The sequence below is a fragment of the Gobio gobio genome (genome assembly GCF_949357685.1).
Source record: "Gobio gobio genome assembly, chromosome: 3".
Taxonomy (NCBI): domain Eukaryota; kingdom Metazoa; phylum Chordata; class Actinopteri; order Cypriniformes; family Gobionidae; genus Gobio; species Gobio gobio.
Window position 1 is genome coordinate 3,110,510 of NC_137099.1, and position 16,648 is coordinate 3,127,157.

At 33.9% G+C, this 16,648-nt stretch overlaps 1 protein-coding gene across 1 annotated transcript in view; it reads right to left on the reverse strand.

Annotated features, from left to right (window-relative positions):
* Nucleotides 1-16,648, reverse strand: part of gart (phosphoribosylglycinamide formyltransferase) — a 63,771-nt gene that overhangs the window by 38,573 nt on the left and 8,550 nt on the right. The window contains exons 4-10 of the mRNA XM_079812337.1: nucleotides 14,601-14,775; nucleotides 11,919-12,030; nucleotides 11,656-11,724; nucleotides 11,457-11,582; nucleotides 9,556-9,643; nucleotides 6,028-6,113; nucleotides 2,216-2,384 (exon numbers count right to left, since the gene is read on the reverse strand). Coding sequence (XP_079668463.1) covers nucleotides 2,216-2,384; nucleotides 6,028-6,113; nucleotides 9,556-9,643; nucleotides 11,457-11,582; nucleotides 11,656-11,724; nucleotides 11,919-12,030; nucleotides 14,601-14,775 — 825 coding nt within the window. The remainder of the gene's footprint in view (nucleotides 1-2,215; nucleotides 2,385-6,027; nucleotides 6,114-9,555; nucleotides 9,644-11,456; nucleotides 11,583-11,655; nucleotides 11,725-11,918; nucleotides 12,031-14,600; nucleotides 14,776-16,648) is intronic.

The following is a 16,648-nucleotide window of genomic DNA, read 5'->3' on the forward strand; positions in this document are numbered from 1 at the left end:
CACTCTCACACACACACTCTCACACACACACTCTCACACACACACTCTCACACACACACACACTCTCACACACACACACTCTCACACACACACTCTCACACACACACACACACACACACACACACACACTCTCACACACACACACACACACACACTCTCACACACACACTCTCACACACACACTCTCACACACACACTCTCACACACACACTCTCACACACACACTCTCACACACACACTCTCACACACACACTCTCACACACACACTCTCACACACACACTCTCACACACACACTCACACACACACTCACACACACACACTCACACACACACACACACACACACTCACACACACTCTCACACACACACTCTCACACACACACTCTCACACACACACTCTCACACACACTCTCACACACACACACTCTCACACACACACACTCTCACACACACACTCTCACACACACACTCTCACACACACACTCTCACACACACACTCACACACACACACTCTCACACACACACACTCTCACTCACACACACTCACTCACACACACTCACTCACACACACTCACTCACACACACTCACTCACACACACTCACTCACACACACTCACTCACACACACACACTCTCACACACACTCTGAACAACTTCAAATAAAAAAACGAATAATAAATACAATTAAATTTAAATTAAACACAAAATAAAAACCAAAAAAATTTAATTGTAAACAAAAATAGTAAATTATATATTATAACAATTATTATAATTATTCTTTTTATAATGTATTTTATAATAAGATTTTTATCAAAATATAATAGTATTTTAATTATATTATTATAATGAGTTAAATCATAATATTATTAAATATGATTATATTATGAATTCTTATTTAGTAAATCCCAAATTTTTATGATTGAGCAGCTGGAAGAGGTAAAGCACATACCTTTCAAAATAAGAGTCCCATGATTTTGGGGCTTGTATAATGTGTGAGTTTTAAATAAAATTAAAAAAAAAATTATAACAAAGAAAATACACAAAATTTATAAAAATTAAGTTAAAAAAAATTCAAATAAAAAATAAATAAATACAATTAAATGTACATTAAATGCATAAAATAAAAACTAAATAAATATAATTAAAATTGTTAACAAAAATAATAAATTATATTATAATTATTATTTTTAAAATGTATTTTATAATAACATTATAATGAAAATATTCTTATTTTACTCATTATAATAATATTATTAAAGTACTATTATATTATTAAATATAAATTATATTATTAATTATTATTTAGTAAACGCCTAATTTTTATGAATGAGCAGCTGGAAGAAGTAAAGCACATATCTTTCAAAATAAGAGTCCCATGACTTTGGGGCTTGTATAATGTTGAAGCTTTAAATAAAATAAAAAAAATTAATAACGAAAAAATACATATTTTTTTTAATAAAAAATAAAAACTAAATAAATACAATTAAATTTACATTAAATGCATAAAATAACTAAATAAATAAAATTTAAATTGTTAACAAAAATAATAAATTATAATATATTATAATAATTATTATTTTTAAAATGTATTTTATAATAACATTATAATCAAAATATTATTTTACAAATTATAATGATATTATTTAAGTACTATTATATTATTCAATATAAATGATATTATTAATTATTATTTAGTAAACCCCTAATTTTTATGAATGAGCAGCTGGAAGAGGTAAAGCACATTTTTCAAAATAAGAGTCCCATGACTTTGGGGCTTGTATAACAAAAATACATATAAAATTAATAAAAATAAAAAATAAGTTAAAAAAATTCAAATAAAAACTAAATAAATACAATTAAATGCATAAAATAAAAACTAAATAAATAAAATTAAAATTGTTAACAAAAATAATAACTTATAATATATTATAATAATTATTACTTTTAAAATGTATTTTATAATAACATTATAATCATCAATCAAATTATAATAATATTAATAAAGCACTATTATATTATTAAATATAAATTATTATTTAGTAAACCCCTAATTTTTATGAATGAGCAGCTGGAAGAAGTAAAGCACAGATCTTTCAAAATAAGAGTCCCATGACCTTGTCGGAGTTTTTAATAATAATTCATAAATAATGATAATAATAATAATTAAATTTAAATTAAAATAATAATATAAAATAATAAAAGGTCAGGTAACGCACCGGTGATCTCCAGACCCTTCTTATAAGCGGCAGGATATCCTCCACTGGCCATGACCACAGTGACGGCTACACCATCCTCCATCCACTGCACCGGACACGAGCTCAGGTCTGACCGCAGTGTGTTCTTCAGCACCTCATACAGATCAGACTTCAGCAACGGCATCAGGACCTGACACACACACACACACACATTATGAACACTGAACCAGACTGGGCTCACACTGGACTGGACAAAAAGCCTCACATGACTTCAAGAGTTGTAAAAAGTCATTTGGTTTTGATGCTTTATGGAGTTATTTTTTCGAGGCTTAACGTTTATGAAAAAGAGCAGCAAAGCATAATTTAAACCCACCGATGATGTCTGACTGAAACTCTTTAATTGACTTGTTTACCTGTACACCCTATCATTAAAATCAACAGCAACATATTATTTTATGATCATGTTTCATACGCTGAGATTTCGCCTCAAGGATCAACAGAGACAGTTGCACAAAACTTCCCTGAGATGTGCCATTAAACCCTGAAGGCATTTTCAGAGTGACACACACTCAAAAGTAAAGACTCACACAGGTAGGTATCGTTTGACAGAAAACCTTATCATTCATAAGGGGAAAAAAAATCATTTATTATAATGACATATTTTCCTTATTTGACATGCAATAACCCCGGAAGGAAATAAGAATTATTTTTTGTTGTTGTTGGTAAAGTTCACATTCATAATTCATATTCATATTCTAATGGGCATTTTTAAAATGGTTTCTCCATGAGGAATATCTCGTAACCGGCACAATGGATTATATTGATGTTTGGACTCATTTTACTCGTGAGAGTTTGCTGTAAACAACAATGAAGTCGCTTTTAACGATTGGAGCATGTTTCATGAAGTTACGAGCGAAAACAAGATTATTTACATATGGGTCTTGTGAGACTCCATGTACAAAAACTCGCTCAAGTTTAGTCAGAGCCCAAAACAATTATGCCTGTTGTATTCAACTCAGTGAGACCTTTCAAATGACACATGACTATCTGAGCTGGGACAGTATATAGTAAAAAAAAAATTACATAAATTATGATTTTAGTATTTTTTTTTTTAATCAGCAAATAACTCAGCACTACTTAGAAGTTAATCAAATTGACTACATGCATTGTAAAGTTCAGACTCTTTCAAATGATTTGTGTTGATCAAGGCATTAGTTTTGAAAAATATGAATATTAATTTTTGAAAAATATTAATATTCATTTTGTATTGAATATTAATATTACATTAATATTGAGAAATATCTCGTAACTGGCACAATGGATTATATTGATGTTTGGACTCATTTTACTCGTGAGAGTTTGCTGTAAACAACAATGAAGTCGCTTTTAACGATTGGAGCATGTTTCATGAAGTTACGAGCGAAAACAAGATTATTTACATATGGGTCTTGTGAGACTCCATGTACAAAAACTCGCTCAAGTTTAGTCAAAGCCCAAAACAATTATGCCTGTTGTATTCAACTCAGTGAGACCTTTCAAATGACATATGACACATGACTATCTGAGCTGGGACGTATTGCAGTATATAAATACAAAAAAATATTACGTAAATAATGATTGTATTTTTTTTTTTAGCTACTTAAAAGTTATTCAAATTGACTACATGCATTGCAAAGTTCAGACTCTTTCAAATGAGATTCAAATGATTTGTGTTGATCAAGGCATTAGTTTTGAAAAATATGAATATTAATTTTGTATTGAATATTAATATTACATTAATATTGAGAAATATCTCGTAACCGGCACAATGGATTATATTGATGTTTGGACTCATTTTACTCGTGAGAGTTTGCTGTAAACAACAATGAAGTCGCTTTTAACGATTGGAGCATGTTTCATGAAGTTACGAGCGAAAACAAGATTATTTACATATGGGTCTTGTGAGACTCCATGTACAAAAACTCGCTCAAGTTTAGTCAGAGCCCAAAACAATTATGCCTGTTGTATTCAACTCAGTGAGACCTTTCAAATGACACATGACTATCTGAGCGGGGACAGTATATAGTAAAAAAAAAAAAAAAAACGTAACTTATGATTTTAGTTTTTTTTTTTTTTATCAGCAAATAACTCAGCACTACTTAGAAGTTAATCAAATTGACTACATGCATTGTAAAGTTCAGACTCTTTCAAATGATTTGTGTTGATCAAGGCATTAGTTTTGAAAAATATGAATATTAATTTTTGAAAAATATGAATATTGATTTTGTTTTGAATATTAATATTAAATTAAAATTGAGGAATATCTCGTAACCGGCACAATGGATTATATTGATGTTTGGACTCATTTTACTCGTGAGAGTTTGCTGTAAACAACAATGAAGTCGCTTTTAACGATTGGAGCATGTTTCATGAAGTTACGAGCGAAAACAAGATTATTTACATATGGGTCTTGTGAGACTCCATGTACAAAAACTCGTTCAAGTTTAGTCAGAGCCCAAAACAATTATGCCTGTTGTATTCAACTCAGTGAGACCTTTCAAATGACACATGACTATCTGAGCTGGGACATATTGCAGTATATAATACAAAAAAATATTACGTAAATAATGATTTTTTTTTTTTTTTAGCTACTTAAAAGTTATTCAAATTGACTACATGCATTGCAAAGTTCAGACTCTTTCAAATGAGATTCAAATGATTTGTGTTGATCAAGGCATTAGTTTTGAAAAATATGAATATTAATTTTGTATTGAATATTAATATTACATTAATATTGAGAAATATCTCGTAACCGGCACAATGGATTATATTGATGTTTGGACTCATTTTACTCGTGAGAGTTTGCTGTAAACAACAATGAAGTCGCTTTTAACGATTGGAGCATGTTTCATGAAGTTACGAGCGAAAACAAGATTATTTACATATGGGTCTTGTGAGACTCCATGTACAAAAACTCGCTCAAGTTTAGTCAGAGCCCAAAACAATTATGCCTGTTGTATTCAACTCAGTGAGACCTTTCAAATGACACATGACTATCTGAGCGGGGACAGTATATAGTAAAAAAAAAAAAAAAAAACGTAACTTATGATTTTAGTTTTTTTTTTTTTTATCAGCAAATAACTCAGCACTACTTAGAAGTTAATCAAATTGACTACATGCATTGTAAAGTTCAGACTCTTTCAAATGATTTGTGTTGATCAAGGCATTAGTTTTGAAAAATATGAATATTAATTTTTGAAAAATATGAATATTGATTTTGTTTTGAATATTAATATTAAATTAAAATTGAGGAATATCTCGTAACCGGCACAATGGATTATATTGATGTTTGGACTCATTTTACTCGTGAGAGTTTGCTGTAAACAACAATGAAGTCGCTTTTAACGATTGGAGCATGTTTCATGAAGTTACGAGCGAAAACAAGATTATTTACATATGGGTCTTGTGAGACTCCATGTACAAAAACTCGTTCAAGTTTAGTCAGAGCCCAAAACAATTATGCCTGTTGTATTCAACTCAGTGAGACCTTTCAAATGACACATGACTATCTGAGCTGGGACATATTGCAGTATATAATACAAAAAAATATTACGTAAATAATGATTTTTTTTTTTTTAGCTACTTAGAAGTTACTCAAATTGACTACATGCATTGTAAAGTTCAGACTCTTTCAAATGACATACAAATGATTTGTGTTGATCAAGGCATTAGTTTTGAAAAATATGAATCCAGTTTAGACGGAAGACTAACTGGTTAAGAGTTGATAAATAATGTCAGATGCATTAAAAGGCTGAGTTTCTGAGCCCCTGGGTTTAAAGGGTTGGTCATCTCACCTGACACTCGGGGTCACCGAAGCGGCAGTTGAACTCGAGCACCTTCGGCCCCTGTTTAGTCAACATCAGTCCTGCGTATAAAACACCTGAGAGAGGAAGAAGTGAAGAATGATTGACTGAAAATAATGAGAACATGCTGTTCCGACTCAAGTTTCAATTCTATTGAATGATTCAGAAAACATGAAATGACACATTTTTGGACTATTGTGTGGTGTCCCTATAATTACATTATGAAATGGCATAACGATAATTTTTAGGTGAACTCCACTACACTGACAAAAGTATTGTGCCACCTCTAGAGATCATTGAGTTCAGGTGTGAATCTGAAGAGGTGAATCTCTAAAACATCAAGAGTGCAAAACAGACAAAACTCAAACACACACACACACACAATTAGCTTTTGGAATGGCACACGTTTATGTGTGTGTGCGTGTGTTTTTGTGTGTATAAGTATGTGTGTTTGAGTTTTGTCTGTTTTGCACTCTTGATGTTTTAGAGATTCACCTCTTCACTGTTGAGTCTTTTTTTCTGCATTCTGGCTGATTTGTAGATTTTATGCACAAAAAAACGAATTTCCCATTCATTTCCTATGGGGGTCATTTTTGACCCGAAGGTCCTGAGTGTGACTATTTTTTTACGACCACTTAGACTTTTCAAATCCTGTCCCCAATTTTTTTGGGTGTTCATATACCAAGTACCAATAAAGTCACCAAGTTTCGGACCATTGCGATGAAGATACGATTTTAATTTTTTTTTATATAAAACGCAAGATCCACTATAGTGGTAAAAATGCTCAATGTGTCCACCGGATGGCACCGATCTCATTTAAAAAAATGCTTTCATGAGGCCTAGGCTTGACTCTAAAATGAAATATAGCTTTAATAAAAAAAATTGTTTTTAATTATATATAGATATACATTTTTTATTATATTCAATGGGTAAAAATGCATCATAATTATTCCATAAATATTAATTATAAATCATAAAATGATCTTAAAACACCTAAAAAGAAAAGAAAAAATACTATTGAACAAAAATATAATTTCATTGATTTTACTCAAATCTTTATCTAAATCCCGCTCTGGGTCATTTTTGACCCGAAGGTCCTGAGTGTGACCCATAAATGAAGAACCCCAGAGGTTCTATCGCTTTACATAAATACTATTTTCTAATTTAAAACTATACATTTCGTTACTAAAGGGATAGTTCACCCAAAAATAAAAATTATCCCATGATTTACTCACCCTCGAGTCATCCGAGGTGTGTGTGACATTCTTCTCTCAGACGAATATAATCTGAGTTATATTACAAAAGCCCAGGCTAATCCAAGCATTAGAATTTGATTAATAGTTGCTCTGTTTTTGAAGTCCATAAAAAGTGCATCTGTCCGTCATATAACTGCTCCATGCGGCTCTGGGGTGTTAATAAAGGCCTTCTGAAGCGAATCGATGCGTTTGTGTAAGAAAAATATCCATATTTAAAACTTTATCAAGTAAACTTTCGGCCGACCGCCTTCTGTGGAAAAGTGTTGAATGTTGAAAGTGAAACTCAAGATGCGTACGTGAAGTCATGACGAGCGGACCTGGTCGCGTTAGTCTTTTGATCGGCAGGGGAACTTTCAACAATTTTTCCATAAATTGAACACAGAAGGTGGTCGGCCGAAAGTTTACTTGATAAAGTTTTAAATATGGATATTTATTACATATATTTTTTGGTTAGTAGCATACGAAGAATACAGACGACTGCTGTTATTATTAGGCTATTTAGTGTTAAATTAGGCCTGTTGTAGTTGGGTTAGGTTTTACTGTTAATTTAAGTAAATGAGTGTTTTGTATTTATTTATTTATATATGCAAGTACACTTTAAAGTTAATAAATTGTTCAATTTAAAGAATTTATAAAACCATTTCATTAAAATGTAATTCTTTAAATGTCATCCACCGTCGTTTTAGTGGCTCTTTTGTTTAATTAAAAGTATCGGTTCAGGCACCGGTACCGTTTTAAAAGTATCGGTTCAGGCACCGTTTAGGCACCAGTACCGTTTTAAAAGTATTGGTTCAGGCACCGTTTAGGCACCAGTACCGTTGTAAAAGTATCGGTTCAGGCACTGGTACCGTTTTAAAAGTATCGGTTCAGGCACCGTTTAGGCACCAGTACCGTTTTAAAAGTATTGGTTCAGGCACCGTTTAGGCACCAGTACCGTTGTAAAAGTATTGGTTCAGGCACCGGTACCGTTTTAAAAGTATCGGTTCAGGCAACGTTTAGGCACCAGTACCGTTTTAAAAGTATTGGTTCAGGCACCGTTTAGGCACCAGTACCATTGTAAAAGTATCGGTTCAGGCACCGTTTAGGCACCAGTACCGTTTTAAAAGTATCGGTTCAGGCACCGTTTAGTCACCGGTACCGTTTTAAAAGTATCGGTTCAGGCACCGTTTAGGCACCAGTACCGTTTTAAAAGTATTGGTTCAGGCACCGTTTAGGCACCAGTACCATTGTAAAAGTATCGGTTCAGGCACCGTTTAGGCACCAGTACCGTTTTAAAAGTATCGGTTCAGGCACTGGTACCGTTTTAAAAGTATCGGTTCAGGCACCGGTACCGTTTTAAAAGTATCGGTTCAGGCACCGTTTAGGCACCAGTACCGTTTTAAAAGTATCGGTTCAGGCACCGTTTTAAAAGTATCGGTTCAGGCACCGTTTAGGCACCGGTACCGTTTTAAAAGTATCGGTTCAGGCACCGTTTAGGCACCAGTACCGTTTTAAAAGTATCGGTTCAGGCACCGTTTAGGCACCGGTACCGTTTTAAAAGTATTGGTTCAGGCACCGGTACCGTTTTAAAAGTATCGGTTCAGGCACAGTTTAGGCACCGGTACCGTTTTAAAAGTATCGGTTCAGGCACCTTTTAGGCACCGGTACCGTTTTAAAAGTATCGGTTCAGGCACCGTTTAGGCACCAGTACCGTTTTAAAAGTATTGGTTCAGGCACCGCTTAGGCACCAGTACCGTTTTAAAAGTATTGGTTCAGGCACCGCTTAGGCACCAGTACCGTTTTAAAAATATAGGTTTGGCTCCGGTACCGTTTTAAAAGTATCGGTTCAGGCACAGTTTAGGCACCGGTAGCGTTTTAAAAGTATCGGTTTGGCACCGGTATCGTAAAAAACCCAAACGATACCCAACCCTAGCTACTATGACACTTGTTCACACTGCAGTGAGAGTAAAGCGGTTCTGCAGAATAAAACGGCAAACCGAGGGGAACGCGGATATGATGTCATCGACAGGCCACGCCCTCACACGTCCCGGTTCCTCGGGTAAAATAGCATCTCACGATTTACAAATAGAACATTGTAAATGGAACAAATGGAAACATTTGGGATATTGTAAGTACTCTGAACAAAATATATAACACTGGCCTAGTGGTGTTTGGATATTTTACTGCAAAAATGTTACATAGTGCAGCTTTAAAGGCCTCCATAATTGTATAATGGAGTAATGGAGTAACCTGAGGTTAAGGGCACTAGTTTGCCGAAACTCACCCACATATGGCGTCCCCTCGTCTCTCATGCCGTCCACGGTTTTCTGCAGAACGGATCTCTTGATCTCCTGCAGCTCTTCCTCGGACACCTTCACACACATTCAGAGAAATAAACATTAAATATTTAATATAAATATTCATGACAAGCATGAGACAGAACTGCACGAGTCTGAATAAAATGATTCAAACGAACACTACGATTCTCCTGTGATTCTGAACAGACGATTAAACAAAATCACATGTAGTTTACTAGAGGTTCAGACCAAATGTATAAATCCAAAAACATTTAATTAACTTGAATTCATTACATTTTAAAAATCAGGTTGCGTGAATGAATCAATGACTCACTCATAAAGACTTCACTTGTTTCATTACTGGATGAATCAGCGTTTTTGAACAAATCTCTTGAATGAATGATTCAATGACTCACTCAAAGACTTCACTCGTTTCATTACTGGATGAATCAGTGTTTTTTGAACAAATCTCTTGAATGAATGATTCAATGACTCACTCATAAAGACTTCACTTGTTTCATTACTGGATGAATCAGTGTTTTTTGAACAAATCTCTTGAATGAATGATTCAATGACTCACTCAAAGACTTCACTCGTTTCATTACTGGATGAATCAGTGTTTTTTGAACAAATCTCTTGAATGAATGATTCAATGACTCACTCATAAAGACTTCACTTGTTTCATTACTGGATGAATCAGTGTTTTTTGAACAAATCTCTTGAATGAATGATTCAATGACTCACTCAAAGACTTCACTCGTTTCATTACTGGATGAATCAGTGTTTTTTGAACAAATCTCTTGAATGAATGATTCAATGACTCACTCATAAAGACTTCACTTGTTTCATTACTGGATGAATCAGTGTTTTTTTAACAAATCTCTTGAATGAATGATTCAATGACTCACTCATAAAGACTTCACTTGTTTCATTACTGGATGAATCAGTGTTTCTTGAATGAATCTCTTGAATGAATGATTCAATGACTCACTCATAAAGACTTCACTTGTTTCATTACTGGATGAATCAGTGTTTTTGAACAAATCTCATGAATTAATGATTCAATGACTCACTCAAAGACTTCACTCGTTTCATTACTGGATGAATCAGTGTTTTTTGAATGAATCTCTTGAATGAATGATTCAATGACTCACTCTATCTATCATGCTAGCAAAATGTTAAATGATGCTAGCAAGATGTTAAATGATGCTAGCAAGATGAAAAATCCTGCTAGCAAAAAGCTAAATAATGCTATATCAGCTAAAATGTGATAATTAATGCTAGCAAACTTGATAACTCATGTTATCAATGTTAAAACATGCTAGCAATCTGCTACTTCATTCTTACAGCATGCTAATAAAGGCTAACATGTTAAAAAAATGCTAACAATGTGCAAAAACATGATAATTAATGTTAGCAACGATAAAACATTACTTCATGCTAACATTGTTTTAAAACATGCCAATTATGGTTAGCATTGCGTTAATTCATGTTAACAACATGCTAATTAATGTTAACAATGTGTTAAAACATGTTATCAATGTGCTAATTCATGCTAACAAAGTGGTAAAACATGACAGCAATGTGCTAATTATTGTTAACAAAATGCTAAAATGTGTTCAAACAACAATGCGCTAAAACATGCTAGCAGTGTGCCAATTCATGCAAACAATTTGTTAATTCATGCAAGCAACGTGTTAAAACATGCTAGCAATGTGCTAATTCCTGTTAGCAAAATGCTAAACTTACTTCAAACTTAAAACCTTCTGACTTAAGTTTGTCTTGATGAACTTTTCTATCTAGTTCAGGTATAAGATCCCGTGGATGTCTGAATGGGGTTTGCGATCTCTTAGCGATTAATGTTGCAGCTCTATTATGGGATGCTGACCTGTGGGGTCGGGCAGTACGCGCCCATGCCGCCCGTGTTCGGTCCCTTGTCTCCGTCCATCAGACGCTTGTGATCTTGTGCAGGTGGCATTGGCGACACTGTGACGCCGTCACTGAAACACAAACACTGACAACAGACCAGACGATTAGCGTGATCTGATCACATCGCTAACACCTGAGCCTGAACAGGAAGTACTTACAGAGACTTCCTCTCCTTCCAGCAGCTCCTCCACCACCACCGTCTCGCCAGCAGAACCGAACGCCTTGTCCTGGAAAAGAAATCACAATTATATTCATCAAAGACACATTCAATTGTGACGTCTATTATTCTTTTGAACTCGTCTTCAGAGGCCATGTTTTGAATCGGGGAATGTTTTGAGAACTGTGGAACATCCAAGGCCATTTCATTCTTTCAGCTCTACACAAACAGAGCCGCGTCAAAACAGAAGCATCAGCGACTGACCTTCATGATGTCCAGAACCGCCTGACAGGCCTCGTCTTTATCGCGAGCGACTACGACTCCCTTCCCAGCAGCCAGACCGCTAGCCTTCACCACCAGAGCGGGAAACTCCGCGCTGAACACACACAACAACACAAGAGGTGGGATGGGTGAGACGCAGCTTAAAGGCAGCATGGAATCACAATTTCAAAAACTAAAATTCTATTTTTTTTATGGTTAGCATTATTAGCATGTTGCTAACATAATGTTAACATGATTAACATGTTGCAAGCATAATGCTAACAACAAGCTAACCATGATAACAACGTTCAATATATTAGCATTTGGTTAAAACATGGTAACAACATGCTATTTGTGTTATCATGCTAACAAAATGATAATCACGTTAGCATTACGCAAACAGCATGGTAAATTGTGGTAACCATGCTAACAACATGCAAATTGTGCAAGTATAATGCTAAAAACATACTAATTGTGCAAGTATAATGTGAAAAACATGCTAATTGTTCAAGTACAATGGTAAAAAGATGCTAATTGCGCAAGTATAATGCTAAAAACATACTAATTGTGCAAGTATAATGCTAAAAACATGCTAATTGTTCAAGTATAATGCTAAAAAAATGCTAATTGTACAAGTATAATGCTAAAAACCTGCAAATTGCGCAAGTATAATGCTAAAAACATGCTAATTGAGCAAGTATAATGCTAAAAACTTGCTAATTACGCAAGTATAATGCTAAAAACATGGTAATTGTGCAAGTATAATGCTAAAAACATGATTATTGTGCAAGTATAATGCTAAAAACCTGCAAATTGTGCAAGCATAATGCTAAAAACCAGCTAATTGCGCAAATATAATGCTAAAAACATGGTAATTGTTCAAGTATAATGCTAAAAAGATGCTAATTGTGCAAGTATAATGCTAAAAACATGCTAATTGTGCAAGTATAATGATAAAAACATGTTAATGGCGCAAGTATAATGCTAAAAACATGTTAATGGCGCAAGTATAATGCTAAAAACAAGCAAATTGTGCAAGTATAATGCTAAAAACCTGCAAATTGTGCAAGCATAATGCTAAAAACCTGCAAATTGTGCAAGCATAATGCTAAAAACCTGCTAATTGCGCAAATATAATGCTAAAAACATGGTAATTGTTCAAGTATAATGCTAAAAAGATGCTAATTGTGCAAGTATAATGCTAAAAAGATGCTAATTGTGCAAGTATAATGTTAAAAACCTGCTAATTGCGCAAATATAATGCTAAAAACATGCTAATTGCGCAAGTATAATGCTAAAAACATGCTAATTGCGCAAGTATAATGCTAAAAACATGCTAATTGCGCAAGTATAATGCTAAAAACATGCTAATTGTGCAAGTATAATGCTAAAAACCTGCAAATTGCGCCAGTATAATGCTGAAAACATGCAAATTGCGCAAGTATCATGTTAAAAACATGCGAATTGCGCAAGTATAATGCTACAAACATGCAAACTGTGCAAGTATCATGCTAAAACATGCTAATTGCGCAAGTATAATGTTACAAAATATGCAAATTGTGCAAGTATAATGCTAAAAACATGCTAATTGCGCAAGTATCATGCTAAAAACATGCAAATTGTATAAGTATACTGGTAAAAACATGCTAATGGTTAATACCGTAATAATAACAGCATGCTAATTGAGGTAACTATGTTACAGCATGCTAATTGTGGCAACATCGCTAACATGCTAATTGCGCAAGTATAATTCTAACAACACGCTAATTGTGGTAACCAATGCTAACATGCTAATTGTGCAATAAGGCTAACGACATGCTAATTGTGTTATGGTAACATGCTAAGCATGTTAACATTTTTGTTAAAACCATGATAACATGTTCATTGTGTTAACATCATGTTAATATCATGTTAACAACATGTTAATAATGTTAGGATAATGCAAACAAAATGCTAATCTTGTTAACATCATACTACCAATATGTTAATTGTGTTAGTATTATGTTACCAACATGTTCATAGTGTTACCATCTAGCTAAAAACATAACATGGTAATTAGATTAACGTCATGCTAGCATTATGCTAATCATGTTAAAAACCATGTAATTATGTTAACGTCATGTTAATCATATTAACAAATTAAACAAGCAACATGCTTATTGTGTTAACATCATGCTAACAACATGTTAATCGTGTTATCAAGACACTAGCAATATGCTAATTATGTTAGTATCATGCTAACATGTTATTGTATTGACATCTTTGTTTAAACATAACATGTGAATTGGATTATCATGCTAGCATTACATGTTAATTGTGTTAACATCCTGCTAACAACATGCTAATCATGTTAACAACTTGTTAAAAACATAACACGTTAATTGAGTTAAAATCATGGTAGCATAATGTTAACAACATGCTAATGCTAATAAATTCATAATCTTGAAACACAGCGATATCTCTTCTCTGATGACGAGGGCGGGGCAACCTGTCACTCACATGAGATCCACCAATAGCAAACCACAACCATCCAATCAGTTCCCCATTGACACAATCAAGCCCCGCCCACATTTGTTCTTGTTTGCAAAGCGCTCATCTCTGATATACGGCACAATAGAGAAGAAAAGACCAGCGTAATTTACATGTTTTTGGGTCATATTGTGAGTGATTGCGGAGGATGTTTACCCTCGGATGTATCCGCAGGCGCTCTGCGGGTCGGTGAAGGAGCTCCAGCGGGCGGTGGGTATGTTGTGCCGGTCCATGAAGGCCTTGGAAAAACTCTTACTGGCTTCCAGCTGCGCCGCCTTCGCCGACGGCCCGAAACACGACACACCCGCGGCCGTCAGATCGTCCACCATGCCTAAGACAGAATCCCTCTCAGTCAGCACACACACATCATACAATACAGGGATAGACATGAAACTGCGCCTTTAATTCATTAATTAGTGGTCAAGCACCACCCCTAGCAACCAAACAGAGTACCCTAGCAACCATTTAGCAAAATGTTGTATAGACACGGGGGTTGGCTCTTTTGACTTCAGGACTTCCAACATGCTACACATGCTAACAGAGAATAGCTACATGCTAATAGCGATTAGCTAAGGATGAAACATGTTAAAATGCTAAATTATTAAAACATGATTAAAAACAAGAAAATTGCGTTAACATTATGATAAAACATGTTTACACATGCTAACAACTAGTGAGGCACTAAAACATGTTAATGCTAACAAACTAACATGTTAAACATTAGCATATTGCTTAAAACATGCTAATTGGGCTAGCATGATGCTAACATCATGCTAATTGTGTAAACAATAATGTTAACAACATGGTAATCGTGTTAACATAATACTAACAACATGCTAATTGTGTTATCAAAATGCTAATTGTGTTAACATAATGCTAGCAAAACATAGGTAATCATGTTAGTATTATGCTAATTATGTTAACAATGCTAGCATTATGTTAATTGTGTTAACAATCCTAACATCATGCTAATTGTGTTAATATCAACATGCTAATTGTGTTAACATCACATTAACAACATGGTATTTGTGTTAGCATTATGTTAGCAACATGCTAATTTTTGTTTAGCATGTTTGTTAACAGAATGGTTATTGTGTTAACAATGCTTACATTATGCTAATTGTGTTAAAAGAATGCTAGCATTATGCTATGTTAATTGTGTTAACATAATGCTAGCATCATGCTATGTTAATTGTGTTAACATAATGCTAGCATCATGCTATGTTAATATCAACATGCTAATTGTGTTCATATCAAAATGCCATTTGTGTTAACATAATGCTAGCAAAATGTTAATTGTGTTAACATCACTTTAACAACATGATAACTGTGTTAGCATAATGTTAACAACATGCTAATTATGTTAGAAAAAATGCTAACAGAATGCTAATTGTGTTAACATCACGTTAACAACATGTTAATTGTGTTAGCATAATGCTAGCAAAATGCTAATTATGTTAGAAAACATGCCAACAGAATGCTAATTGGGATAACAATTGTAGCATTTTGCTAATTGTGTTAAAAGAATGCAAACATCATGATAATTTTGTTAATATCAACATGATAATTGTGTTAACATAATGCTAGCATCATGCCAATTGTGTTAACATCACGTTAACAACATGGTAATTGTGTTAGCATTATGCTAGCAACATGCTAATTATGTTAAAAAATATGCTAACAGAATGCTTATTGTGTTAACATCATGTTAACAACATGCTATTAGTGTTCTTTTGACTGTTCTTTTAATTATTTCAAATAAATGATACAAATTGCATAAATTATTCTTGAACTGACCAAAGTATTTAAATTAGGGCTGTCAAAAGATTAATCGCGATTAATCGCATCCAAAATAAAAGTTTGTGTTTACATAATAGATGTGTGTGTACTCTGTTAATTATTATTGATATATAAATACACACACAAGCATGTATATATTTAAGGAAAAAAATATTTTTATATATAAAACATTTATATATATATTATAGATTATATAAATGTATATACCGTAAAACTTCAAATAATAGCCGAGTCCCAAATAGACGCCTGTCTCTTTTAAACGCCTGGTGCGACGACAGGTTTGGGTTAATAAAGGCCGGTCTCAAATAGACGCCGGGTCTGTTTTTTAGTATCGGGCCGTATTTGATCTTCTCAAACCCGTCAGATCGTCTGTTCTATGTTTTGATTAGATTTCACGTGACAGA